The following is a 27,826-nucleotide window of genomic DNA, read 5'->3' on the forward strand; positions in this document are numbered from 1 at the left end:
ATTTGTCAATGAACGAAGATGAATTTGGATTGACTACTATTGAAATTGATTGTGCTAATAAACAAGCACATTCATCAAAAAATAATGTAATATAAGTAAAAAAACCTTGTTTATTTTTGTTGTATTCGTAAGTAGGTACATTGTTGACTATTTAAAAATGTGTCTGTATTATTTAATGAAATAAGGGGGAGGGGGAGGCGCCTAGATTAGATTTTTTTAAAGGGAGGCTTAGTAACATAAAGTTTGGAAACCACTGACTTAACATTTGAATTTTGTCTAAAAAACGAGACGTTAATTACCCTTCATGGATGTTTTGTCTAAAAAAAACAAGACGTTAATTACCCCACGTTTAATTTTTTGAAAATGCAGAAAATTATTGGTCACTCAACGCGTACTATATTTTTGGCCGAAATACTATAATTTTGAAGGCACTGTACTATAATTCCACTTTCAAAATATGGCAACACTGATGTTATCATATTTGACATTTGACGTCGTTTCTGTGTTGTGACCGTTCCGATATAATACGAGCTTAAAGGTGTTGTTTGGTTGATCCAACGTATTATTTTTATAATTGATCATAATGGACATCACCGTTTCAACTGTGACACCATCAAAGGCAAGAAAAAGAGAGAGGGAACCAGAAAATGGCTAAGTAATTATGCCAAAAAAGTTTGGTGAGTTCCACAGCACTACCTACCTACTTAAATGTCATTAAAAACATTCGTATTTAATAATTCATTGGTAAAAAAGTGTAGCATGTGATCGCACATTGCGAAAACTTTGGAAAGTACACCGTTATGTTGGTACACTGCGATTTTTTTTGGCATTTTCAATTTTCTCAACAAACGCTTTTTACTGAGAAAATCTACAGGAAACAACTAATAAAAGGAGAACCTCACTATCGAGGAGAAATAAGAGAGTATAAAAGCGTTTGCAAAAAAGGCATGCACGTTAATATGATAAATCCAGACAAAATTCAATGAGGGATTAAATCAGAAAAAAAGAAAGACGTTGACCAACTTTTGAGTTAACACTTCAGCAGGCCTATTCTTAACAATTATCACTTTAGCACATTTACGATGTTACCATTGGTCCAAGTTAACACATTTGTTATTCACGCACACTGTCAGATATTATCACTTTAGCGGCAGCTAATCCGGTTCAAACGGCTAACTGCGGCGTGAAGTACGTACGTTATTTGCTGGTATATTATCTATGATTTTCTGACTTCGGTTAAAATCGGCCATGTTCGTGCCACGTTGTCTCTGGTATTAATACCCGAACGGTGCGAGCTTTGTTTATATAAATGTTAAACGTCAAACGTAACCAAACTTAACTTACAATTTTGCCAGTCATGTCAATTGCATAAAATATAGATAATATACGTAAAGTCAATTGTCAACCGGGCAAAGATTTTGACGGTAAGAATATATAATTTAAATATTACAATGTTGTTTGTGTGTATGGAACAGTAGGTATATTATTTTGTTTGGGATTATTATGCAACTATAGTACAAAACTTTTTTATATTCCAGCACGTAAAATATCAAGGCGTCATCCTGTGGAAGAAGCCGAGAGCACACCATTGCAACCCCGGGTGCTTTTTACTGGTTCTCCGTCATCGTAATCTGTCAGTCGCCATTTTGAATTTTAGCTATCTTTTTGTCATCGAATTATAGTACGCGGTCCAAGCCATTATAGTATTTCGGCAAAAATTATAGTACGTGTAGAGAAAATGAAAGTTTTTTGTTTGTCACAAACATAACGGAGAATTCGAGAAATTCCGATGTCTTACTTAATTATAACACCTCTTACGACCGAAAAATGCTAACACCGGCCGCCGTCATTAACTGTCACGTTAGTTTTTTAGAGTATGTATACAACGCAAAACCATGTCCATTGACTAAAATCGCACACTGAGATCTTATTTATGCTATTTTTTATAGTACTTATTCCACTTTAATTAATATATTAGGACCGGTTTCGTCCGCCTCAGTGGGACATTTTCAACGTTGAAAATGTCCCACTGAGGCGGATGAAACCGGTCCTAATATATTAATTAAAGTGGAATAAGTACTATAAAAAATAGCATTTTTTTAATTGTGGTATTTTTGACGTACTATGCCTTTTTAATAGTACGCGGACGAAAATGTATTTTTTCGAATAGTACGCGAATCAAAATGTACTATAATTATAGTTCGGTTGGCAACACTGCGCTCACTGACAGATGACAGCGGCCGGTGGCGGAGAACCAGTAAAAAGACCCCAACCCCGGCCTAGAGGTAATAGTTAAATATTGTTTGTTTCATATTTGTTTATATAAAAAATATTGAAGAAAACCTTGGTGTAGGAAAATGATTGAAAAAACACCGCAAACATACAGCTTGTCTTATATTTTTTCCATCAATGTTGCCGGCCATGAATGGGGATGTTTCCAACCTTTTATTGGAGAATAACCAGACGAAAGTACTATTATCATACATTCATTATATAATATCTATATATTTTAACTATATCAAAATAGCATTCACCTAGACTAGGTCATCATGACTGATTGACTGCATTCATACTTGCTTTACACTAATATAATATTATGTATGCAGTATGTAAACAAACAATATTTATTTAGTAAGTAAGTAGTACATACGCCTGCCATATCTATACTTAATACATGTGGCCCTCGACTTTCACACGTAATTAGTTCCTCAGAAAGTGTACATTAAAATATTATTTATTTATCAATGGGTGTAATAAAGTTAACGGGTGTTTCTTTAGAAACTTGTTATATATATATAAATAGTCGAATACCACCCTTTTATATATTTGAGAAGGTGACAGGGAACGGAGGAGAGAGTAGCAACTGCGTGGTAGATTACAGTTTTTGCATTATCAACAAGAATCTACATTGTAAGAAATGTACGAAATAACGAATTATTTTAAAGTCGAGGGCCACCCTACTACGATATCAAAAGAGAGTATTGTATCAGGAGAAATTATGTATATGTGTTGTAAAAAAAATAATCCAAGTATAAAACCATTACTAACAATTTTTATTAATGTTAATATAATACAATATAATTATTATATATAAAAGTATAAAACAGAATAAGTACATAATAGTATGTGCATTATGATAAATTTGGCATATTTCAGTCATTTGTCGATAATATATTGGATAAAAGGTTAGTTATTTATTACGCCGCATTTATTTAATTAATTATTGGCACCAAAATATCTGTTGACAATTCTCTGTTGAGCAGAATACGCCTGTTTTATCCTATTGGCATTCCAAGTGTCAGTATATACAAATTCAGATGGGACAGGGTCATCTACAAGTTAGATTCGGTATCCTGAAAAAAAAGAGATTTGTTAGCACAATACATGACATACTCAATCCAATGTCACATCTATTTAAGTACCTATTGTTTTCATTTACTTGAACTTAAATTACCTAAATTCTTGTATCACGTTGTGCAGAATACAATATGCATATATTTTTTTTATTTTTGTTGCTTTTTGTTCGCTCGTAGGCATCTAAATTTTGTTTTAAGTACACCGTTGAGTCTCTCTACCACATTCGTTGAACAGTGGGTTTCTCAACCGCATAACCTAATTTGCCTGAAATGTTTTTAGATCAGTCAATACCAAGAAAACCAAAAGGAAACAAGAGAATAACGAAGATGACCGAGAGAGAAGACGAAAGCTGCAACCGACTACATCATCTGCTTCACGTTCGTCAGCTGAATGCAGAACTAAGATTTCAATGATCACAATCTGTTTTTTGAATATGTTTTCGATTAAATAAATTTGAAACGTTATACATTGTTGTTTCATTAAATACCCACTCATAACTATGCAAAATTTTGATTCCTTTGATGTCTACGGAATACGGGTAAAACCAAACGAAAATGTTTGTTACTGGCAGTGCCAGTGGCGAAGGGTGGAGGTAGGCTGTTAAGATCCGCCATAAATAGTGCACACTAAACTTTAAGTTAAAACTCTTTCGTTATGCAATCGTTCCATTTCCAATTTGACCAGTGATTCGTTAAATAATAAATGTCATCTCATAAGCAACAATAACGACCTCGACACGTTCGCTACCAGTCGAATTTGAATAAAAATGGGGGCCCTGAAAAGGGCCTTTTGTACGATGATAGATGGATTATTGCATGTAATCATAGACGATACGATTTTTTTCACGCCTTCTCAGTCTTCTTGGGCAAGAGCACCGCCTGGATATTGGGCAGCACTCCACCCTGGGCGATGGTGACGCCGGAGAGCAGCTTGTTCAGCTCCTCGTTGCGGATGGCGAGCTGCAAATGACGAGGGATGATCCTGGTCTTCTTGTTGTCCAACATTAGCTGCATCTCCTTCGTATATCATATATACGTTTGAATACAGGCTAAATTATTTGGCACATACATGTGGAACGGTGTGGAATGAGTTATTGAGCGCTGAAAACGAGCCTGTCCATTAGATACTGGTATAGTGATTGTGTTAATCGTCACCAAAATAGATGTCAACAATTCGTTGACGAGTAGCATATGCCTCCCTTAATCTATTTTGATTCCGCGTCTCATTATACACGAATTCCGATAGGACAGGCTCATCAACAGGTTCTAGATTCGGTATCCTGAAAAAGAAAGAAAAAGAGATGTGTTAGCACATGACAGACTCAGTCCAATGTCACATCTATTTAAGTAATGTTTTCATTTACTTGAAACTTCAATAATTACCTATAATGTTGCATCATGTTATGCAGAATACAACACGCATATATTATCTTGGTTGACTTCTCAGGTTTATAATGGAGGGCTCTATCCCCTCGAAGGCATCTAAATTTTGCTTTCAACACACCGTTCAGTCTCTCTATGACATTCCTTGTTGAGCAGTGGGCAGCCGTATAGCGAGCTTCAGGTGAATCTACCTCGGCACGTAGAATCGGAATGAGCATATATTTTTCTACCGCATACCCTGAATCACCTGAAATGTTTTTTGGATCAATCAATAACAAGAGGAAATGAAGAATGACGAAGGACAATGAACAATGACAATCTGTTAATTTTAATATGTTTTCTGTCGTGGTGAATGCTTAAAGATGAAGTAGGTAGGTATTTACATGTGCTGTTGTCAAACTGAGTAAATGTATCTTACCCATGATGTTATCTTGCACTGTCATAAAGTAGGGTTAAGTATAGCTACTAAATGTCGAAGTAATTTGTGATTTTAATTACCTGAATTTGGACAGGAATTCCTTTGGGTATGCCTCTCATCAACACGGAGTCCAATTTGGTCACTATCTCGATCACCATTTCTTTCGACAGTCTGTACAATTGTAGAATGTAGATGGATAATAAAAATGTTAAAACAATATTACGAACAGTTATTTGACATCCGCGAAACGAACATTTATTAGTAGTATCTATGATTCTAACCATAGAATCCGTAGAACCGAACCACCAATTGTGGTTTGAAACTTTGCATATTATCTTGCATCTCAATTTTCAATATGTAAAATTGACATATTTTCTCTCGTTCTCGCAGTAGCACGGCACATCGAAGTGCCGCTAACTTTGACAGGGATATCGGTTAACTTTCTTACGCAAATGACCGCCGGAATAGCTAAATATGCTAATGTGATAATTTTATCATAATAAGCCGTTTTAACCTTTTAACACATACGTTTGGATACGTTAGAATAGCCCCGCAGGGAACGGAAAGCATTTAACCCTTTGGCTGCTACGATGTTGTGCAAAATCCGGTCGAGGATTGCTACCAATAATTGTCGATAAATTAAAGTATTATATTATTTTTAGACATCTTATCACTCTAATTGATTCTGCGAAATCGGAATATTATGAAAACACGTTTTGTAATTAATTTATCGTTTTGAATAGATAATGAGGCGATTAGATATCCCGAGCTACATCTACTGTTAAAAGTAATTGACATATCTCTTTCTCGCTCCATCATACGGGCGATCACGAGAGCGAGCGAAATGCACGATCCGCGCACAGAGTTTTGATTTTTACCAGTTATTGGAAACAATCGGTTATCCCACACGAGGGATAACAGGTACAAAGTAGTGGAATTAGGAAACTACCAGGCTGAAAAGAAAAATTTTGCATGGTAGCCTCGTTTAAGATCTAGTACAATATGCGTGATTTGTGAAAAAGGTCTTTATGGTGTTTGTTATTGGAACATTTAAAATATGTATTGCAAATGATCTTATTTCATTATTTTTTTATAAATGAAACTGTTTTTATATAGCACAAGTGCACTTTACTTTAAACACTGAGTTGAGTAAAAGACTTTCCCATTGGTTCAAATCCATAAAATAAAATAAAACATTGTCCTTCCACCAAGAATTTGACTGTAAACAAATTTTTATATTGTAAACTGAAATTTGTATTTGAAATTGTTTTTATTATAAAAAGGGTGATGCCATGAAAAAAATATACAATAGTTATAAGTTCTAAGCCTACCCAGTCACACAACATATATGAATCGTGTTATATTACACAACATTAAAACTAAATAGATAAAATAATGTTTCTTACCACTGGTGCAGTAGTATGTTCCCAAATTAACTTAACATTTCAGTCATCAAAAGCAAAATGACGATCGTTGTTAGCATTTCTGGCCATTATCAAAAACAACGATATATCGTTGCGTAGCATTCTAAGGGTTAAGAGCGTTAAGCATCTATTGACGCCTTCCATGAAAATAATTATGAACAACCGCATGGATTTTTTGGTACAAGTCGGTTATGGGGAAGCCAGTGGCAAACACATTTTGAAAATTGCCAATATACTGGGTTATTTGTTACATTGGGTTAGATTAGGTTAGGTCAGGTCAGGTTAGGTTTTCATTCTTGAATTTTGCCAAAATCAGCTATGACAATTCGTGCGGATCCTGCCTGGCTTCCCCATAACTGACTTGTACCGATTTTATTTTCATTTTGAAAAAAATATATGTTATGAATCGTGGTTGGAAAGGTTAGTAAAAAATAATTAAAAAATTTTGCTGTATTATTTATAGTATACAAGCTCAAGTACCCGGCTTCGCACAGGGTCGCGTCGTGGATGCATTTATCTTAGATATTTAAAAAATAATATTAAGTAATTATCTTTTTAACACTTTGTGGTCCGCGACCGCCACATTAGCGTTTTTGCGAGCCGAACGTTACGGACCGGCGACGCCAACGTGGCGTTTTTACTTATGCATATCTTTACTGTGAAAAATAATATGAAATTTAATATTTGCTTGCAAGATATATCAACAAATGGTTGAATGACATGTGCAAGAAGTAAAATCACAATGGAAAAAAAATATTTCGGGATTTTTACAGAGATGGCGGACTTAACACCATACAGTATTTTTTGTACCTATACCATTTTTTTAATTAGTTACAAGCGCATTTCTAGGCGGGTGAATCACGAGACATAAACAAAAAAGGTAATAAACACTCAAATGTTATATTCCAGTGTCGTCACTTCAACTTGGAAATTTAATTGTCGACCCTTTTCAGTGGTAGTCAACCATTTATGAACCTGCATTCTTTTTTTTTTTTCTTTAATGATTTACTACCCATGAAACGTCCACCATGCTTCATCATCCATGATAGAAATTTTATCTTGAAAATGAGAACAGTTATAAATGTGAACTTGTTGTATCGCATTGTCATTTTCGTTCGCTTTTTTCGGGATATTATTGCTTGTGTAACTGCATAAATAATAGCTATTATTATTTATATTTATTGCACTAATTTCATTGAAAAAATAATTAATCTAAGTATATTTTAGCTGGGATATATAATATTTTTTATTAGTTTTATCTCCAAAAAAACTTTTTAAAGTGGAGGACCAATCGTTTTTAGAGGAAAACTATGCGGATTGTATGTCAGATATTCCCAGTGACTGAATAGATTTTAGTGACATTGAAACAGATTCATTTGCTCCTTTGAGAACACGCCCACGTACAACATATTTCAGGAGTGATTCTGAGGATTCAGAAACTGACAATCCTTGAAATGGCTTGTTGTCTCTCGGCGGATCATCATCGTTCCAATCAAGTGTCATGTCGGCTTCAGTTTCTGAATCCTCAGAATCATTCCTGAAATATGTTGTACGTGGGTGTGTTCTCAAAGGAGCAAATGAATCTGTTTCAATATCACTAAAATCTATCAGAAATCGATCAGACATTTTTGCAGTTGCACGATAAAATTCGAGCGTTCATGAAAAAGCTTATATTGTGGAAAAGTTGTATTGAGAATGGCAAGCATGATTGTTTTGAAACACTTGAAATTTTTATTATTGAAAACCAAGTGCAGCCTAAGATGAACGTACTGTCTGAAATTTCCAGTCATTTATCACTGTTAATAAATAACTTTTGACGACTATTTTGGGGAAGCGATGAAAAAGTTTGATTCGTTGCGTTGGATTTGTTACCCATTTCAAGACGACTTACCAACTAGTATGTCTCAAAAGCAAGTGAAAAACTCATTGATTTATCAGAAGATACGTCACTGAAAAATAGTTTCAATCGTAAACAGTTTATAATTATCTTCCTTACATATAATATTATAGTTTATAATTATCCTTGCCTGTTCGATGAAGCTATGAAAGACCTCCTCCTCTTTACTACCTCATATCTATGTGAGGTCGGATTTTCGGCTATGGTTAACATTAAAACTAAATGCCGAAATAAATTGGATATATCAAACTTACTGCAATTAAAAGTAACTAAAGTTGAAGTTGATGCTAAAACTGTAATGAAGAAAAATAAGAAAAAAATACATCCTTCCCATTGAAATAACTTTGTAAAAAAACCTTGCAGGTGTAGGTATTTAAGTAATATTTTTATTTTATTTAAGTTGTGTTTTTTATTTCAACAGTCTTTCATTCATATTCATTGGTAACACTTATAAAAAATATTTTTTTTATTTCAATTAGAACAAATAAGACAGCATTAAGTAGTTCCACGACTCGCCACTAGGGAATCTGAGCATTAGCAATATTTATGCCCTCTTTTCTCTAAGACAGCTAAGAGGTGGGTCCCAAGATTGGAGATTTTACTTAGATGGGTCGGAGCCCAGTCAACTTTGGGAACCACTGGTCTACATTATATAGTGCCAGATTTGTCCTTACAAAAACATCATATTATAACACTGGCGAAGGGTGACTTTTGGAAAGAGGTAGGCTGTGGAGATCTGATGAAAAGAACACACTTGTCAGGTATACTTACGAGAAATAAGAAGATAATACGATATTACTACTGATGAATAGGTACACACTAATGACAACGACACACTAATTTAATGAAACTTCAAAAACTCACTGACGACATAAAATTTATACCCATCATAAATCATTAAATAAAAGTTCTTTTTATTTTTAAAACAGTATATTTATTAATATTCGATTAAACACCATAGAAATTATTTTTTTAAATTATCTAATTATTAATTATTCAGTTTTAGGCTCTGCGATCGGAGCTTACCTTAGTTCATACAATTAGATAGACTGGGCGGGGCTACGTGACGTAAAGTCCGTATGAAAAAAATTGAGAATCATTTGAAACATAATCCGACCTTTATTTATGTCAAGACAAGATGGCGCGTGGTATATTTTTTACAACTTTTGCAGATTGTTTTGTAATTATATGTGTAATACATTCCTACACATACGGCATCTCTCGTTGGCAAAATAAATTATTTTATAGAATATATAATCAAGTAACTATATAAATAAGTCAATACGCAATTAAAAAATATTTTTCTTAAGAAGGTAGGCTTCAAATAATCGCCTAGTATGGAGTCTTCACCACTGCATTATAATAATGATGGAAACAAAAATACTTACCAAAGTTTTCACAGTTGTAGCGATATCTGATCTTATGAAATATTTTTTTTTCACTCGTACTGTTCACAGTTACGTTAAAATAGCCGTTGAAAGATGCAGCAAATAACACCTGTTGTCGTTGCAGTTTGAAATTGCTATAACTGAGTGAACAATTCTCTTTGTGACCGCTAGGTGGCAGTATTAGATGGATATTGTTTGATATGGTTCTATATGCAGTTAGAGCCAAGCCACACAAGGCGACTTTGGTCTCGAGACCAGTCGCCGAGACCAGACCGATGTATGCAGTTATATGGGCCATGCCACACCTGGTCGCCCGTAGTAGTCGCGCAAGCAAGCATACATCGGTCTGGTCTCGGCGACTGGTTTCGAGACCAGAGTCGCCCGGTGTGGCTCGGCTCTAAAATGATAAATGATTTTCGTAAAATTTAATTTTTTGCTGCTGGTCATATATGGCGCCCTATGCAGTAAGGGGTTTTAATGGAGATAAACAGCCAGGTCAACAAATACAATATGTCTTGAGGAAACTGAAGAAATTGGTGATCTCGTTGTATAATTTATTATTTTGTTACTTAATAATTTTTTACATGTAGACATTGTATTTTTTTTCATTTTTATAATATTTTTCTTTCATGAATTTAGTTAAGCATTTCATTTTAAATGTATTAATAAAAGTGTCCCAAAATTCATCCAAGAAGTAATTTTGATATAAAACACAGGTTTTTAATTAAAAATTGTAATTTTTTTATTGATTCATAAAGTATACAGTATAGGGTTATGTATGTAGTAGCATATCGGGTAAATGGCCTCCACGACTTTCAAAGTTTCCTTTGCCAGATTTTAGTAATAACTACAGGTGTGTTCAGTGTACGTAACAAACAATTCAAGTGAACAATATGATTGCTTGCACAGTTACAATATAGTACAATTATATTTATTAATTATAGAGAAATTATACCTTAAAAATATCAAAAAGGAGTGGATGTGATATTACAAATGCGATCGTTAATGGCCCACATGCCCAATGTAGGTCAAAATGGAGCTTTTATGGTATTTTCAAAGCATTATCATGAACATTCCTTAAACGTTGTAGATAATCTATTTATATAATTTTGAAGCCTTATTATCCTTTATATTTATTTTAAGCATTTGATGATTGCATTAAGTATTTTTATTACATAAAATAGTATTCTTTTAAACCTCTCGATCTAATGTTTTAGAATATAGTCATATTTCAGTACATCCATGTGCAGTGGTGTTAAGATTTTTTAGATTTATTAATTTTTAAAAGCATTTATAAAACCATTAGTAAAATTTATGTTGACATTTTTATAGTGAAATATTTACAATAAAAAATTATATTTATAATCTCTGTGATCCCAAATTTGACAAGAATTAGGCATTTTATTATTCAAAAAATGGGCCAGATTACCACATTTGAAGCTAAAGATACTGATTATAAGCTATGTCTTTAACCATTCAAATGTGGTAAAACATCCTACGAATAATGATTGTTTTATAATAATTATTGATAGGTGTTGGTGTACTATGACTAGACCGGATTTTAATTTGAACTAGAAATAAATTATGATTAAATTGTTAATTTTTTTAGAATTTATTGACCGCATAGAATTGTTTTGACTGTTATGATATTATTATGGTATTTTTATCTTACGAACGCTCATCCTTTTTCTCCTATGGTAACATGACTTGGTAATGTTATACCTGGCAGTGGTCGAGTTGATGTCCAAAAACACTGGCCCATACCCTAATCATCACAATGTCTTGTTGCAACAATGCTACTGTGAATTTTACCTAGAAGAGTGTGGCTACAGCGTGTTTGGACTATAAATAGAGAGATTCTTATGAGCACATAGCGATTCCGTAATGTTTTCAGTGTTTGAGAAACGCTGAATATTATCTTTGAGCTCAAGAATCATTTCTGGCTTATCAGCGTTTTAAGAAAACCGCAAAGGAAGAAATCTAGTAGTGTTAAATCATACGATTTGGAACGCCAGTTAACACAATCACTGCTAACCTTTTAATTACCATTTAATTACCAAATATAAATAACACGTTATTTATATCTAATGGCCAACGACTCCAAACGCGCCAGTCACAGTGTTAGCACTAAATGAGATTTATCGCCAATATGGCTTGAAACATGGTTTGTTAATAATTCCCATACATCATGTATAGCAGGTGGCGTGGCGCTATCCTGCTGAAACCATGTTTTTCAAGTCCAATTCGTTAAAAAAAAATGTAATCATATCACGGTACATTCACCGTCAGCGCAATTCCATTCACATTCAAATTGCTTTTTATCTGGCTTCATATTAATCCTAGGTAGATTTATGATAATCTTGTAGTTTTTAACAGATGTGAATGTTCTTGTACAAGCCTCTACTTTGTGGAGGCCCATATGATCCTATTAGGATCGGACATGGTTATATGTATATGTATGTGAATGTTCTAATATAATAAGGCAATGTCTTTTAGATACAGTCGAACACGGTTATTATGATCAGGAATGTAGCGAGATCTCAGATGTAACCAGGAAACATTCGTTGACATTTTAGTTTATGATTTTCTCCATACATTTATTCACTTTTATAACGAGCTACTTATCGGGTATACCGAGTTAAAATATCGTCACAAATTTTCTAAAAACTTAATGTGTGAAACGTTTTAAAAACGTTTCGACCCTAAGCATTAAAATCCAACCGGAAAGGATACCTCCGGGATCGGACAACGTTTATGACACTAGTTAAGTGTCTTAAGTACCTACCTAATTGGTGTTTTTGCCGACTTTTAAAAAAGTATCCACGCATATGGTTAAAATTGCATGTAAAAAATCCAAGGTTTGCAAAGTCAGTAGGTACCTACCAGCGTTCATTACAGTAAACAACTTCTTTTGTAGTTTATGAATGCCATGCTTGTTTCGGGGAAAAATTCAAATTGTGTATTTTGGTTTGAATTGCGACTTTTTGTATTATGTGACCGCTCATTTAAATATACCTATTCTCTGATATAACGAGTAACGTTTATAACGAGCAAATTCAGTCGGTCCCATCTTCCTCGTAATAACCAAGTTCGACTGTATTTATAACTCTCATCAGTAATCCCAGGCAACTGTTGACTCAGTTGCCGTGACTGGTCTGGCAAGAATAGAAACTTTTCTCCACAGATTCAAAGTGACATTTATTTTATTACATACTAGCTGACCCGGCGAACTTCGTACCGCCTCAGAATCAAGAAATATTGTGTTAACTTATTAGCTGAATAATTTAATTCAGTTTTTATGAATACTCAAAATTAATTAAGTTCAATAAATGTGCAAAAATCAAATCAAAATGAAGAGTATTTTAATTACATTGAAATGAATGTAATTCACGTGGAAGCAAGGCATTTGCTTTATTGAAGCGAATAGATATGATTCGCGTAGCATTGTTGCACTACTTTCTGTTAAACTATTTGGTGGATGGCTTGCACTCGGGTCGATTCCCTTCATTGAAGTAACTTGTGCTATACAACATTATTCGTTTTGTTGTCAAGTGCGAGAACGAACAAAGTGGATGGTTTGCCGACACGTGATCATGCTACGTACAATTGACCGTGAGAGAAACATTCATTTTCTAGATTCAGGCCACAAACACTCAAAGATTGGCCTTGTGATTTGTTGATCGTGGTTAACAATGATGTTCGGGAACACTTTGTTGATGAGTTCGTCCTTCGTTGAGACGAAATTGCAAAAATTCAGCGGAAACGAAATCAATCCGTTCGATTCGTCGACAGGAACACGGCCGTTACCGATAGTCAGCAATTGCTTGGAGAAATCTTCGGCAGATGGATCGTTTAGCAATGCAATGCATGTTTGTCGTCAGCTGAAGTTTCTTCACATAGCGCCACAGAGTCGATGATTTGAGGCAAGCGTTTATTTCATCGGCAGCGGTCGATCTTGGAATGACTGGTAGTGTTTGGCGGAAATCGCCAGATAGTAGAATCATTGCGCACTCCAAAACATCTTGATCGCAGATCTTTCATAGTTCGATTGAGTGCTTCCAATGCGCGTTTGTGCATTCATGCCAGGTGATGATTTTACTTGCTTCCAAACCTTTAGCCATTAGGCGGCCACAGACGGACAGTTCTCGTAAGAGGTTGAACATGCCAGTTAATACGTAATGGCGGCCATACAGTTATCTTTGGTAGATAATCTGCTGCGCCCATAGACGGACACTTTTCGACCTGTCAGATGTGTGCCATTTTCAAACTGCCAGCGACCCCCCACTCCCGTGTTTTTGTAAAACTGTTGGAATTTCAACTCACCGAAAGTTTTCGGGTGACGTTAGCTAGCCGTGTCGTAAAGTAGGAGTAGCTGGCGCGATTTGGCGGCAAATTTTGACAGTTCTGTCATAATCTTCTAAGTTCGTTCGATAAGAAGTATATTATTTTTGTTGCGTATTTAGTTCTTTTGCTACTCATTATATAATTACGAATATTGTGAAGTGTCAACTAGGTACCGCAAACAATATTTTCCACTACTTAAATACAAAAATATGTGTAGGTATCATGGAAACAGACGCCAACTTGCAATTGCATGTTGTGCAATGTATGTCCATAACAAGGCGATGATAACAGAAAAACGTCGTTCCAAATGGGTTAAACAGTGGCTTATGGAGAAGGAACATTTTAGCCACATTCCTTTGTTAAAAGTCATGCGGGAGAGTGATCCTGAGGATTTTAAAAATTACTTACGAATGAATGGAGAATTGCAGTACACCCAGTGTTTCCGAAAGTGTGGTACGCGTACCCTCTGGGGGTACGGGAAGAGTTTGGTGGGGGTATGCGCTGCACCTGGTGCGACAAGTATTAATACGTCATCAATCCGCATTTGTCAACTGGCTTCGATATTTGTTTTTTATGAAGTGTATTACACTGAATGATCTTTCACAGTATATAGTAATAGGAAAAATCGACAATATTATAAAGAAATTGTGTCCAATTCTTTGAATTGACTTCATTCTCAGAAACGGACTATTTCACACATGATCTCGTCAAAAAAACTCATGGATAATTTGAGCGTGGAAAGAAATTTAAGACAAGTCATGTGTATTCCAACTAATTTTATAAATGAATTTTTGAAATATTCTGTAAAGCGTTGATGGCCACACATGAGAACCACTATTCTAGATTAAGCATTTTTTTTTTATTAATATTATAATAGTTCCATTGACATAATAATTAAGCCAAGACAAATCTTCAAAGGCTAATTGTACCAATATTGCATAAATATCGCTTAATAAATAAATGTTGTAATGCTCCAATAAAACACCAATTTCAGCACAAAATTTTTATTTATGTCAAACAAAAAGTATAAATGTATACATATTATGTTGTACAATATTTACTACAATATCTTTTATTATAGTATCTAATACGACATATTTAATTCGTTAAAGCAAAGTAGGTATCATAATACCGTAAAATAGTTGTACACAAAAACAATAAAAAACACAATTTATAATAAAATGGTAAGAATATGAATAGTTGGATGACAATATTATCAAATATAATATGTATAATGAAACATACAATAATTATTTAAAACAAGGTACTTAGTTATATAATATTACAGTAAGAATCATGAAGCATTCATGACAATCATAACTTATTTTATATAAAACATAAATCGGTACACGTCGGTTATGTGGAATACAGCGGCAAACACATTTTGAAAATACCCGATATACTGGATTATTTTGTTAATTTGCGTTAGTTTAGGTAAGGTTAACCTAACAAATAATCCTGTATATCGGCTATTTTCAAAATGAGTTTGCCGCTGTATTCCACATAACCGCCTTGTACCCTTAAATCATTTTGAAAAACTTAGACACCATATTATAATAGCTTAAAGCCGCGTTGACACGATGCGAGTACACCCAGACTGAGCGCGCACTCGTACAAGACAGCTTCATACTAATTACTTCTATACGAGTTAACTCGGAAGAGTAGGACGCGGTCCGAGTAGTTCGGATAGGAGTAATTAGTATGAAGCTGTCTCGTACGAGTGCGATCGGATGGCGCTCGGTCCGAGTGTACTCGGATCGTGTCAACGCGGCTTAGGATAAGAACACTCACCTGTGGGTCTATTCTATACTTATCAAACACTAAATTGATAAATAGTATCAAACTTAGGGTAGGTTTGTATCAAAATATTAGCACTTATTGTAACAATTACACGAAGCTGGTTTTTATTGTTGCAATAAGTGCGATATTTTAACAGCAGCAAGATAGGTGCCGACTTTATCTTCCACAGGGCAGGATGCGCTTTGTATATTTCGATGAAGTCTGCCAGGAAAACGTTTGACGCGAAACGATCGGACATCTTAATAGTTTGTTTCTGTTCACGTTGCTGTATTGTGGGCCGGTGCAGTGGCGTCAGTTAGTAATTCAGTGTTGCTAGTTTTTTTTTATTGATGCCCTTACGATGAAAAATGGCAATAATAAAAATAAATAAATTTTGGATGTAACAAAATACGATGTTCTTATTGTTGATGTAAAATAAATCTAGACAAAAGAAATATGTACGTAAATTTAGTATTAAGCTAATGTTGAAATATGTCTGTACCAAATTAATATATATTATTCAAAACCAATAAGTAAATTGTTTTGGTGATTGAATAAAACATATTACATAAATTTAATGTATATAACCCTGATTTAAATAAAACAATATGTATGTATTTTATCTTAATTAAATTTTATTAAAACAACAATTAGTATACTATGAATAATTTATTCAGAATAAAAGAATCTGGACATATATTTAGACAAACAATAAATTGTAATCATAATAAATCTAACAAAGTAAAAATATTCGTATATCAATCGTTCGTTCAAGTATACCCCACTTAAAACTAATTTAACTGATCTCGGCGAACATAACCTCCATAGTTTTTGACACTTGATCTGCCACAGACAATAACTGTACGTATATGGGCACGTCTGTTGACAGTTCGACAGATTTAAATGGGGTAGTTAAACTGATCTGTGGTGTGTCCACTAACGTACAGTTATTGTCTGTGCCATGTTCAACCTGCTACGAAAACTGTACGTCTGTGGCCACCTATTGCTGAGTGTTTCGCAATGTTGCATGTCGGTTTTTCAGTCGTTTGAAGGTTTAAAGGTAATTTCAACGCTGAATGAGCCGTTCAGCATCCTTCTAGCAACGTGGCTGCTATCCTGGAAGAAGCAACTGCTACATCAATTTCGGATCTCGCACGAACAGTGGCGAAATCATGAACATGAGGTATGTCTTTCCAGTTCTACCGGGCGCATCGAGGAAAAATAAGCCACCATTTTCATCATTAATTGCCTTCATTAACGTACCGTACACTTCCTTCTGTTGGGGGTTCAACCGTTGTACATTCGTTCGAACTGATTGGTTCAATTATCTCAATAATATTCACGTTCCAATTCTAGATTGAAAGAATCGTTCATTCCACGATGTGGCGATGGAATTCCTAACTTGACAAATAAACTGCCGTACATGAGGTAACACATGTCTTCGATCAAAAGCAAAGCCTGAGATCGGGATTCCCTGAACTGATACGAATTCAATGTAAAATGTCTTCTGACATGTCATCCTTGTACTTGTTTCACAGTTTAGGTGGATTCAATGGGAAGCATGTCGAAATAATGATAGCAAATAATGTGCGTGTCTGACTTGGAGATGCAGAAACAATAATTACTTCAGCGATTGTCATGTCCCAATGAGTATCGTTTTCAAGTAAATTGAGCCGGTGACATGCAGTACGAAATATTGGGCACACTACACCATTGACAGTTTGAAGTGATTCAAATGATGTCGGCCCACGAACATTCACCGGCAACAACCGCAAGTAGAAGCATTCGTCATTCTTCGGATGAACTGTGTAAATGCGACCAAGAGCATCAGAAAAACGCACATCCGTATGATCAGGAACTGCATCGCCTTGCTTCCGACATTGAAATTTCTTCGATGAAGCGTTCCAAGTGTAATAACGTGGCATCTCAGAGTAGAGCAACGTTCGTGCAAACGGATCGTTTTAGCAAATCGAAAGAAACTGGTCAATGTTGTCGCTGGAGGTGTTTCAGCACGTTCAACAACATTCTATGCGTTGAAATAAATTCGTTGACCATTCTCCAGATGCACCGCCAAATGTACAACGGTGTGATGACGTTCATGAATGGGGAATGAGAAAATACGCCAAATCGCTTCATTGCAGCTCACATATCGACTAACTTGATAGTGCGTGATTTTATCGTTGGTATTGGGAGTTTGAACACCAAAAACCGCCATATCGCTGCCTTTGGTGACATATTTGCAGATGTATTTGATGGACTTCACTGAACTTCACTTTCGTTGTGATAGTTCTACCGTTATCATCGGGTGATCGACGCCGATATAGTGGATAACCATCGTTCGCAGTGATAGTCTTCGCCGTCAAATTTTGTGGATAACGCTTGTAACACTTGCCGTCGACCATGCACGGTGATTGGGGGTTGATGGCGCCACACGTTCCGTGAATCATGTTAGTAATTACAACATCATGCAGGTCTGGATCGATTTCGGGATCAGGAATCTCGTCACATATATGATGTCATCTATTTGGTCTGGTCGAATTCTTTCAACTAACCAAATAAGAATGTGTGCATGCGGTAAGCCTCGTTTTTGCCATTTAATCTAATACACCTAGCATTGAGTATCCCCAAAGACGCGATGATTAACAATGTAGTTCATCAGCGACAGGATTTTTTATTTGAAGACACGTGCGGTGATGTCGTGCTGATCATTTGATGTTTGTCCGGGGGCAGCAATTGAACAATTTCTATCCATTTCGGATTGCACGTAAAGGTGATTGACGACCGTAATGACGAACATAATATTATGTCATTGCATATTGCGCATATTCATGCATATGACGCGGGCTGCCAATGTACGTCGCCAGTAGAATAGTCAATCGACCAACATTAGCTGCGTCTCCTTCGGTGCTGTTTTCATCGCGTAAATGAATATTATACTCCTCCGAACGCAGTTTGGCTTGGTTCAACCGAATGAAAGTGAAGCGCTCCGTCTCGATTTTGACGTGTAAAACGAACAACAAATGACGAACAAATGACGGACAAAAAAAATCATCGAAATCAGTCAATCAATTCTCGAGATATCATCAAAAAAGCCGCTCCATACGAAATGTATGAGAAAATGAATTTTCTTCACAATTTTTTCCCCGTGAATTTTTCCGATGTTTTAATAGTCATCTGCTATTCGGGGCTGAGACAAATCCAACAAATCAATGATCATAAAAATCGGTCCAGCCGTTCTCGAGTTATAAATGGTGTAACTAACCCGACCAAGGCCTGAACAAAAACGATGCATGAGTGCGAGTGAGAAAGTATTCGGCACCCTTACGATCTCTTTGACACGCGCTAGAGTAAGATAAAAGGTCTACATTTGTGTAAGCTAGTTTCCAAAAATATCGCCATCAAATCGGGGCAAAACGCTTCACACAGCGTCGATAACTTGCGAGCTCGTGTTGCTAAAATTGATATTTTTGTGTTAAACATAAAGTCAGTGGTAAATATTTTTAGTTAATTAAGTAGAAAAGATGGTTCTGTGTGTTGTCTTAAAATGTGGTAGCCGTACTGATAAGCAAGAAGATGGAATAACGTTTCATAGGTAAGTTGATACATGTTCGTGATAATTTATTTGTATTTTATTATATATTTTAATATCAGTGACCTAGTGTTTTTTTGAAATAACTTAAATTATAGATATCTTTATCTAATGGTTGCATTTTGACCGCTTAAAAATACTATATAACGTAAAAAAATAGAAAATTATATTTTAATTCTGAGCGTCTAGTGCGAGCACTTTGGGCGAGCACTAGCGAAATGGTCTATGGTCTCGAACATTTGTAGACGAATGCGTTTGCTCGCTCACAAACCAAACGCAAGGCAAGCGGCTTCATTTAGCAATGCAACGGGTGGCGTCTAGATGTATCTATAGTCTAAGAACCCGACTTTCTTTTATAAATATAGATTGTAATTTTAGCCTTATCCATGAGTTGTGGATGAGTTTAGTATGTTTGTTGTATTTATTTTTTAATTTTCAGGAAACAGAATTATACGGAGCTATCAGTTAAAGCTCTCTAATGCAACTTTATGTATTCAAGCAGCCAAAGATATTAAAACTAAATTAAGTGGCCTAATTCTAGCAACATGCATTCTGACACCAAATCAGGTAACTGATCATGCTGATTATCATTTTATTCTTGCCGGCGAGTCTTATTCCGTATGTTGATGTTTTCTAACGCAGTTCACGACTGTACGCTGAAGACAATGTGTCATGATATTGTCTGAATGGTTATCTTTGCAAGAATTTTATTTTAAAATACAGCAGGTGTTTTTAGATCAGATTGTGGCTACTAAATTGGTCATTCAGTGAACTGGAAATAAATGCAGCTAAAAATGAAACTGAAGATTATTAATATCTTCCAGTTTCGGCAGTGCAAACAGTTACATACAGTGTATTTGGACACTGTTTACGTGAGTGACTTTGCGTTCCTGTTTTTGGAGTCATTGACAAGCTATTACATTATGCAGTGGTTTTAAACTTGTTTCATTTCACTGTGTGGTAAAATATTACCAATTAGTGAGAGGAGTGAGTCTGCGTTAACCACATATTATCTTCCACTTTGAGTTTTGAGCGGTTTTTCTAAGACTGGCTAAGTGGCTCAACCACGTGGCGCATCCGCTGCTGCCAGGTCGTATCTTTACTAAATTATGTCAAGTGGTTATACTCCTTGACATGACCATTTGTTAGTAAACTTGGAAACAGTCAACATGTTTCTCACTGAGACTGAAATGATTGTAGCATTGTTAATTTTATAAAAAGGAGGTCCCGTAGATATTGGGTTCACCCTCTCAATTTAAAAAGATTGGAATATTGTCATTTCCCAGATTCAGTTGTCAGTGTCCAACCAATCGGGAAACATAACTTTAGCGATTTGTCACATGTTCTTTTCTATCTTGGAAAATTCGCTTGATCTCTTATCCCAAATAGATAGTCTTGGTTCCACTTCCATGATTGATTTTTCTGAATCAAAAATTCTTCCAACAACTCAATTCATGGTTACAATAATGTTCGCACGTCTAGGCCGCTTCATCTTATTTGTTCTACTAAAATACGAATAAAACCCACAAGAACCACGCTGGTGGTCGTGGACAAGTCACCGCCCGTCGGCGGACAAATTATCGTCTGCGCACCTCGGAGGTCAATCCGCTGCTATGTTTTGTCCAATGGAGAGCAATAGATATTGACAAAGCAGCGGATGCGCCATTAAGATGAGTCGTTTGTTATTAATCCAACCTTATGGTTACTGCTGAATATTCATATAGGTCGTCAAAATTTGTACTATCACAAGAGAGCTCAATTAGAATATCTGCCATACTATTGAAGACAGAAACTGGGATTAACTTCTCCATTTTATAATCTTGAAAACAATTGCTGGGTGTTTTTTAAAAACAATGTTTATTAATTGAATTAGTATTTACTACATACATGACTCACCCTGCAGACAAAATATGACTCACATTGGTCGACCAGGACATGACACGGTTGTGTAGGAGGGGTGGAAACGTAGCAATCACTGGTGTTCGAAACGTGAGAGCGCTAGTTTGTTGATTGATCACTGTGCTAAACAAAAACATATGTAGATGTGGTTCCAAACAATGATAATCTTAAATTGTGCCTCACTGCAAGGGGTCCTCATTATCTGAGTATTCGTTATATGAGCTCCTGCAGTTACGAATATGCAGGAAAATGCAAAAAAAACTATAAAAACACCAGCGCAATAGCTTACAGTCGTCAACTGTCACTCTCAATCTTTCAATCCCACACTTCTGTGCTATTTCTGTTTTGGTCACATGTATTTTTCTTTTCTAAACGTGTCACAATTAAACCCATTAATAAGTAATTTTGGTCCCCGTTTTAAGCGGATTCGCTTTAAGAGGTATTTTTTTTCAGTTCCAATTACCCTTGAATAACAAAAACCCCCTGTAGTTGCATATCTAATAATTGTTGTCATGTGTGTGGGTTGTTAGAATATTTGTTGTTATTATGCTTTTTAGAGGTAAAACTTAGGTATATTTGGCGGCACACGGAGATGATAAGAGCGGCACAACAATTGGAAAACTGTATAAACTTTTTAATATCCAATATTAAAAATCCCTTTTTATTCGTTACAGATGTGGTATGAAACAGTACTTCATGTACTTGTTTTGGGACGAATGCTCTGCTTGGAGTCAGAACACGGCTGCGATGGATTAGCGTATCTGGCATAAAATGGCAGGGACACAGGAATGGCGCCATAAAGCAAAGGTATCTCAATGTTTAATACATTTTACACTATTCATCTTTGACTGGCAATGGGAGGGCTAAAAATGGCAAATCTAAACATGGTTTTGAAAACAGAAACAGGCCTAAATAGAATTCGGCCCCTTAGAGTCATATAAATCTATCTTAATTTTTAACAATTAGTTACGTATGGTACTTGACATTAAATGACATATTATGTTGTGACAACGAAACTTATCAAAAAATTCAATCGATAAAAGATAAGTCATATCTCCTGCAAACACTTTCTTGTTCTTTGCTTGCTTTCTTGGAATGTAAATTTACTTGTGTTTGGGGTCTGCTGTAAAGTAGAGAAAAATTAAATACGTTTCTTTGACTCTTATGGGGCCGAATTGTGTCTGGCGTAAGTGTTATGTGAGTATGACTAGCATTTAGTTGTACAAATTACCACATTTCTACCAAAATGTGTCATACTCTAACACTCTAAGATATGATATGCTGACATTAGGAAATCCAATCCTGAGCCAAAATTTTGATCCCGGTATTTCGAGATTACAATTTGACGATCCCAAGATTGGCATTTTTTTTTGATAGTTAATATAAAATTTTTATATATACAAATAGCATTGATAAAATTGTGTCAAAAATGCCTAGTATAATTTATACTATTCAAGATATTTATTGTTAATATTGTGTACATTCAATCTTAGAAATACATACGTTCAATTTATTTAAGAAGAGATAACAAATACAAATTCAAGTTCAATTAAAATACAAAATAGCATATTGTGTTGACAATAAATACAATTCAGAAATTCTGATAATCATTGCTATTCGTTCATGGATGTGTTTGTATTAAATTCAATAAGAAAATTTAAACATACATTCATAAAAATTCGGCGTAGAAAAAAGTGCTTGCCTGCACGTCCATGGCACTGGTGGTTAGACATTGTTATGTTCAAATAACATAACACACAAGTATAGATAATGATATCTGTCGATATGATGGCAACACCATTTCGCCCGGCCACCTGTAAAAAACATAGCGACATGGCAGCCGAAACGTCAACACTGAAGTTGTTTTTCTGACAGGTTCCGCCGATTAAGGATGATATAAAAAAATAATCCGGCGTGATTACGGGGCTTTTTTTTATACCCAGCCGTCGTCGAGTCCAGTGTTAGCGTAAGCCCCCCGGTGAACTTAGTAACCGGTGGGCTTACTTTAAATTCAGTGCACCTTTTTAACCTTAAAGAACAATGTCAAAGGACTGTCATCCATCGAGTTGAACTGCAAGTATTAATCTGTATCGTTCCCGTGGTCTTTTGGTATTTAGCATCCGGACATCGTGGCTAGTATTATGTTTCTATAGTTAGATCACCATAGCTCCGTTCCAATCTATTTAAATTCAATTAATTCTGGTGTTCATAGTTTTACCATGTCAGATGTATTCACCGTTGTCTTATGAGAAATTATATTTATTTATTTATTATACTACCGCCGACTTTTATTTAACTGAACCTATTCTTTATTTTGTTACATCTGACATAATCCCCTCCGGGGTTTGCATTTCTAGTATTCTCATTTCAGAACATTCTCGGCCATAAGATTAAACCGTAAGTTATATTGTTGGAAGGCACGCGAGCGGTGTAAGGTCCCGGGGATCGAGACCTACTTCCCAAAACTAACGTATTCCTCGCTCTATCCGAATTCCCTTTTCCGTATTTTATAATTCCAATTCCCCCTGATGTATATATATATGATACCCCCTCGTAGATCCTATTTAGGTACCCTTAACATCATATCATATTACGTCGTTCGCAGGCCAGCATCAATGGCGTCTGACTAGTTAAATAAACAGATTTATTATGTTTCTGCTGTTGATATGATTGCGTATGGCAGCAAAAAATTGTTATTTAGTAGCCGTGAGTATCCGGCGAATTTATGTTGAGGTACAGGTAATGATTTAGTATACATGCTAATTGATTGTGATAGATATAAATCAATCCCGAACGTTTTGGGATTATGTTTACTAATCCCGGGATTTATAGGAATCAAAAATTGTTCGGGATCCCGGGATTGGATTCCCTAGCTGCCATGCGATTACAAAAATTTCCCTTCGATGTAATTTTGCCGTGACAAAAAAATGGTGTACACAAGAGAGTATAAAATTCCTATTTAGATTTCTAATATTATTTCAGTCAAGTCATTAAAAAGAGACCTATTGTGAAAAATTTACTTAAAATTTTGTGAAAATAAGTACTTAAGCAATAATATATCGGCCTGAGCGTCGGACATACTTAATTATTACTATTTAATATGCGCCAGCCTTTTATTTTAATTATTTTTATTTGTTTCAGAATGGTTCCCTTATCTACAATACGGCTGTGGGGACATGCTTGTCAGTTAACGAGAAGCTTAGAGGATCTCCGATTATCATGAAGATATATTCCAACTCAAACAAAAACTTATGGAATTTTATACGTATGTAGTATGTAATTCTTCAAACAAAATGCAATATTTATATTAGATTTTACCTCTGGCGTTTACTGGGTATAATACTGAAGTTCTGCAATATGCTACAAGTCATGGTTTATTACATGTTCCATACTTATCCCACATGTCTTTTATTATATTGTCATTGATACTGGAATACCTGATATGTGCACAAAATTGTATTGTTTAGAGATAATAATTGGATAATTTTCATAATAGACATCTTTGACAGACTGATACAGAATTTTATTGGAGTAAAACCTTGGTCTGATTTTTCATACGAAAAGATCATAAATTTAATGACTGCAATAAGTAAAGTAGGTAAACACCTGCAAATTTACTGATGGAGGCAAAACCCAAAGTTTAAGTTGTGAAAATACCCAAAAACTCCTAATGTACAATGACCCAAATGACTTAAGTATCAATATTATTATTGCAGTGAATGTCAATCAGGGTTCGACGTTCGTATGATACAAACAGGTCTACGATATGTTGTGATAACTGTGGAAATATATCTTTATATTAAATTCACTGGAGAATCGGCTGATGCGGATAAAGATGCTTCAAAAACAAATATTTTCTCATTATCCAAAATTATTGAAGATGGAGAATATTCCTCTAGCCAAATATTTAATGTAGATGAGACAGGTTTATTTTGGAAAAAATGCCTAGTCGTACATTCTTATCTAAAGAAGAAACAGTTGCCCCTGGGCATAAACCTTCTAAAAACCGATTGACATTGCTTCTTATTGGAAACTTAGCTGGTGATTTAAAATTGATGCCAATGTTAATTTATCAACCAGAAATTCCCAGAGCATTGAAAGGGAAAGATAAAGAATTGCTTCCAGTCATTTGGTAATCAAATAAAAAAGCCTGGGTTACTGGGTTAATGTTTAAAGATTGGTTCACTTTAAATTTCGTGCCAGCAGTTAAGCGATATTGTAAAGTTAATAATTTACCATTTAAAATAAGAAAAAGAAGAGTGGCAAACAGTCAACTCTTGATAAATTTTTAAGGGAAACACCCGCAAACCCCACTTAAACATATCTCTTACTGTACGACAACATTATTTAGGCAACAACAGGAAGTCGCTCTTATCGCGTATAGAATATTTCACAGTGTTGTCATTTTTTGAGAAAACATATCCCGCGAAATTAGGTTTTTAGTTTATATCAATTCTATTCTCAGTAAGTTTATAAGTACATTAATTTATAAGTCTAATTATTGTTCAATAAATATCAATAGAATTTTTTTTTCAAATAATTTCACCTCTTAATTATTACTATTATATTAGGTTAATTAATACAGTGTAATTATTGAATTTGGAAGGAAATGTATCATTGAACCCACATTAACTGATAATATTGCTGCAGGTATTTATTAATTAAATAACTAGAACACAAATTATGACTAAAAAACAAGAAGTAGAAAGATATAACATATTCAATATTATATTGATGACCCAATCACATGTTTTATAATTTAAAAATGATGTCTTTATATCGTATTTTTAGTAAAATTGTTGTAGAAACACATACTGTGAAAATAATTTTCTATAAATTAAATTATATCCACCTTACATAAATTTTAAAACAATATGTACCTACTTATCGGTTTAAAAATTAGGAAAATAATTAGGAAAAAATAGGACAATTCATTATCTAACTAATGATCATTTATACTCAATTATTATACGTCTAAAAATATTAATAAAATAGATTACGATACACATAACTTTATAATATACAAACATAATTTCCAGTATTTGGGGAAATATTTCTAGTATTACAACACTGAATTTTGACATACCTGACATGACAGGAACCCGTCAAATGGGCTTGTTGAAAGTATTGTATGCCTGTTGCCTTTTAAATACGACTCTGTTTCTTCTTCGCAATAAATCAAAAGTTTACTGATAATAATTCGAACATCATTTCGTATTGTTTTAGACATCTTTTGAATATAAAAAGCTTCAAATTACGTAAATTGATAGATGCGTCCAATACGAAGTGTCAAAAATGTAATGAAAAATTTGGGGGCGTTCCTAATTTGAAACCGGAAGTTCGATTAGCTGTACGTAGTTCACAGATTTGCCACGTAGCCAAGATGAAGTTGCCGGACAATAAACATCTTATATTTACTTGATAAATAAATATTTAAAATTACACACAATTTAAATATTTTTTTACTTCCCTCTACTTTCGAACATTTAACATTCGCACACACTTTCAGGAACCAATTATGTGCGAAAGTCGAGGTCCTCCTGTACTTGTCATTCATGTAAATTCAGAATCCATAATTTTACTAACCCGATTGCCGCGACCGTATTCTAGTAGCATACAGCTAGTACGTAACAAATTCGAGTGCTTAAAGTCAGACAACGTTATCTTAAAAAAAGGGTTTTTTTTTTTTTGAGATAACGATATTTTACATTTATGGATATGTCAATCTTTTCTAATTTCTTATTAAATCGTCAGTAAAGTTTAACGCTAACTACATAAGTTACCCTTGTTTTCATATTTTTTAAAAACTATCCCTATAAATTTTAACATCATAAGCAAGATAAATATACAATACACAATAAATTATAAAATATTAACATTAGGTTTTAAATAAACATTTCCCTCATTGAGTTACAAGAATCTAAAATAACGATTTTTGGCTCTCCTGTAAAGTTGCACTTTTGTAGATAGTGTTGTTTGACATTGGAAATTTGGTCGCGCATTGGAATGTATGAACAATAGGTCTACATTTTGTGTCACAGCACAGTGGTGAGACGAAGCACAGGCTTGTTATGACTGCACAAAACATGTTAAAATAAAAAAAATCGGTGTGTGTACTTGTGTACGCTCGTTAGAAGTTATACTTTTTTGGCCTAACAAAACAAAATAAGCTGTTACCTGAGTCTATTAATATTACAGTGGATTATTAATATTACAGTGGTAACTTAATTATTGTATTGCACCAAAACCCATCTTTGTCATACAAAAACTCATCTTTGCCATACAGCGGTTATAAACGATTCAGAAGTGCCCATGATGAATTAATAAAAAACCAAATTTGAATATATTT

The 27,826-nt window shown here is 34.7% G+C and overlaps 1 protein-coding gene and 2 long non-coding RNA genes across 3 annotated transcripts; 2 read left to right on the forward strand and 1 right to left on the reverse strand.

The window, feature by feature from the left end:
- The first annotated feature begins 470 nt into the window (after window positions 1-470).
- On the forward strand, window positions 471-27,819 carry LOC147079842 (uncharacterized). The gene is made up of 3 exons (XR_015070404.1): window positions 471-677; window positions 22,152-22,284; window positions 24,619-27,819. It is a non-coding gene; the product is annotated as an uncharacterized LOC147079842 (long non-coding RNA).
- Window positions 2,074-3,817, forward strand: LOC147079843 (uncharacterized). The gene is made up of 2 exons (XR_015070402.1): window positions 2,074-2,285; window positions 3,637-3,817. It is a non-coding gene; the product is annotated as an uncharacterized LOC147079843 (long non-coding RNA).
- On the reverse strand, window positions 4,200-4,980 carry LOC147079844 (histone H2A-like). The gene is made up of 2 exons (XM_085952077.1): window positions 4,740-4,980; window positions 4,200-4,636 (listed from the first exon to the last, which is right to left on the reverse strand). The coding sequence occupies exon 2, from the start codon at window positions 4,368-4,370 to the stop codon at window positions 4,200-4,202; it is 171 nt and encodes a 56-aa protein (XP_085808203.1). The 5' UTR covers window positions 4,371-4,636; window positions 4,740-4,980.
- Window positions 27,820-27,826: the final 7 nt, after the last annotated feature.

The sequence above is a fragment of the Rhyacophila brunnea genome, unplaced genomic scaffold (genome assembly GCF_057557595.1).
Source record: "Rhyacophila brunnea isolate RB1 unplaced genomic scaffold, BYU_Rbru_1.0 scaffold_1, whole genome shotgun sequence".
Classification (NCBI taxonomy): Eukaryota; Metazoa; Arthropoda; class Insecta; order Trichoptera; family Rhyacophilidae; genus Rhyacophila; species Rhyacophila brunnea.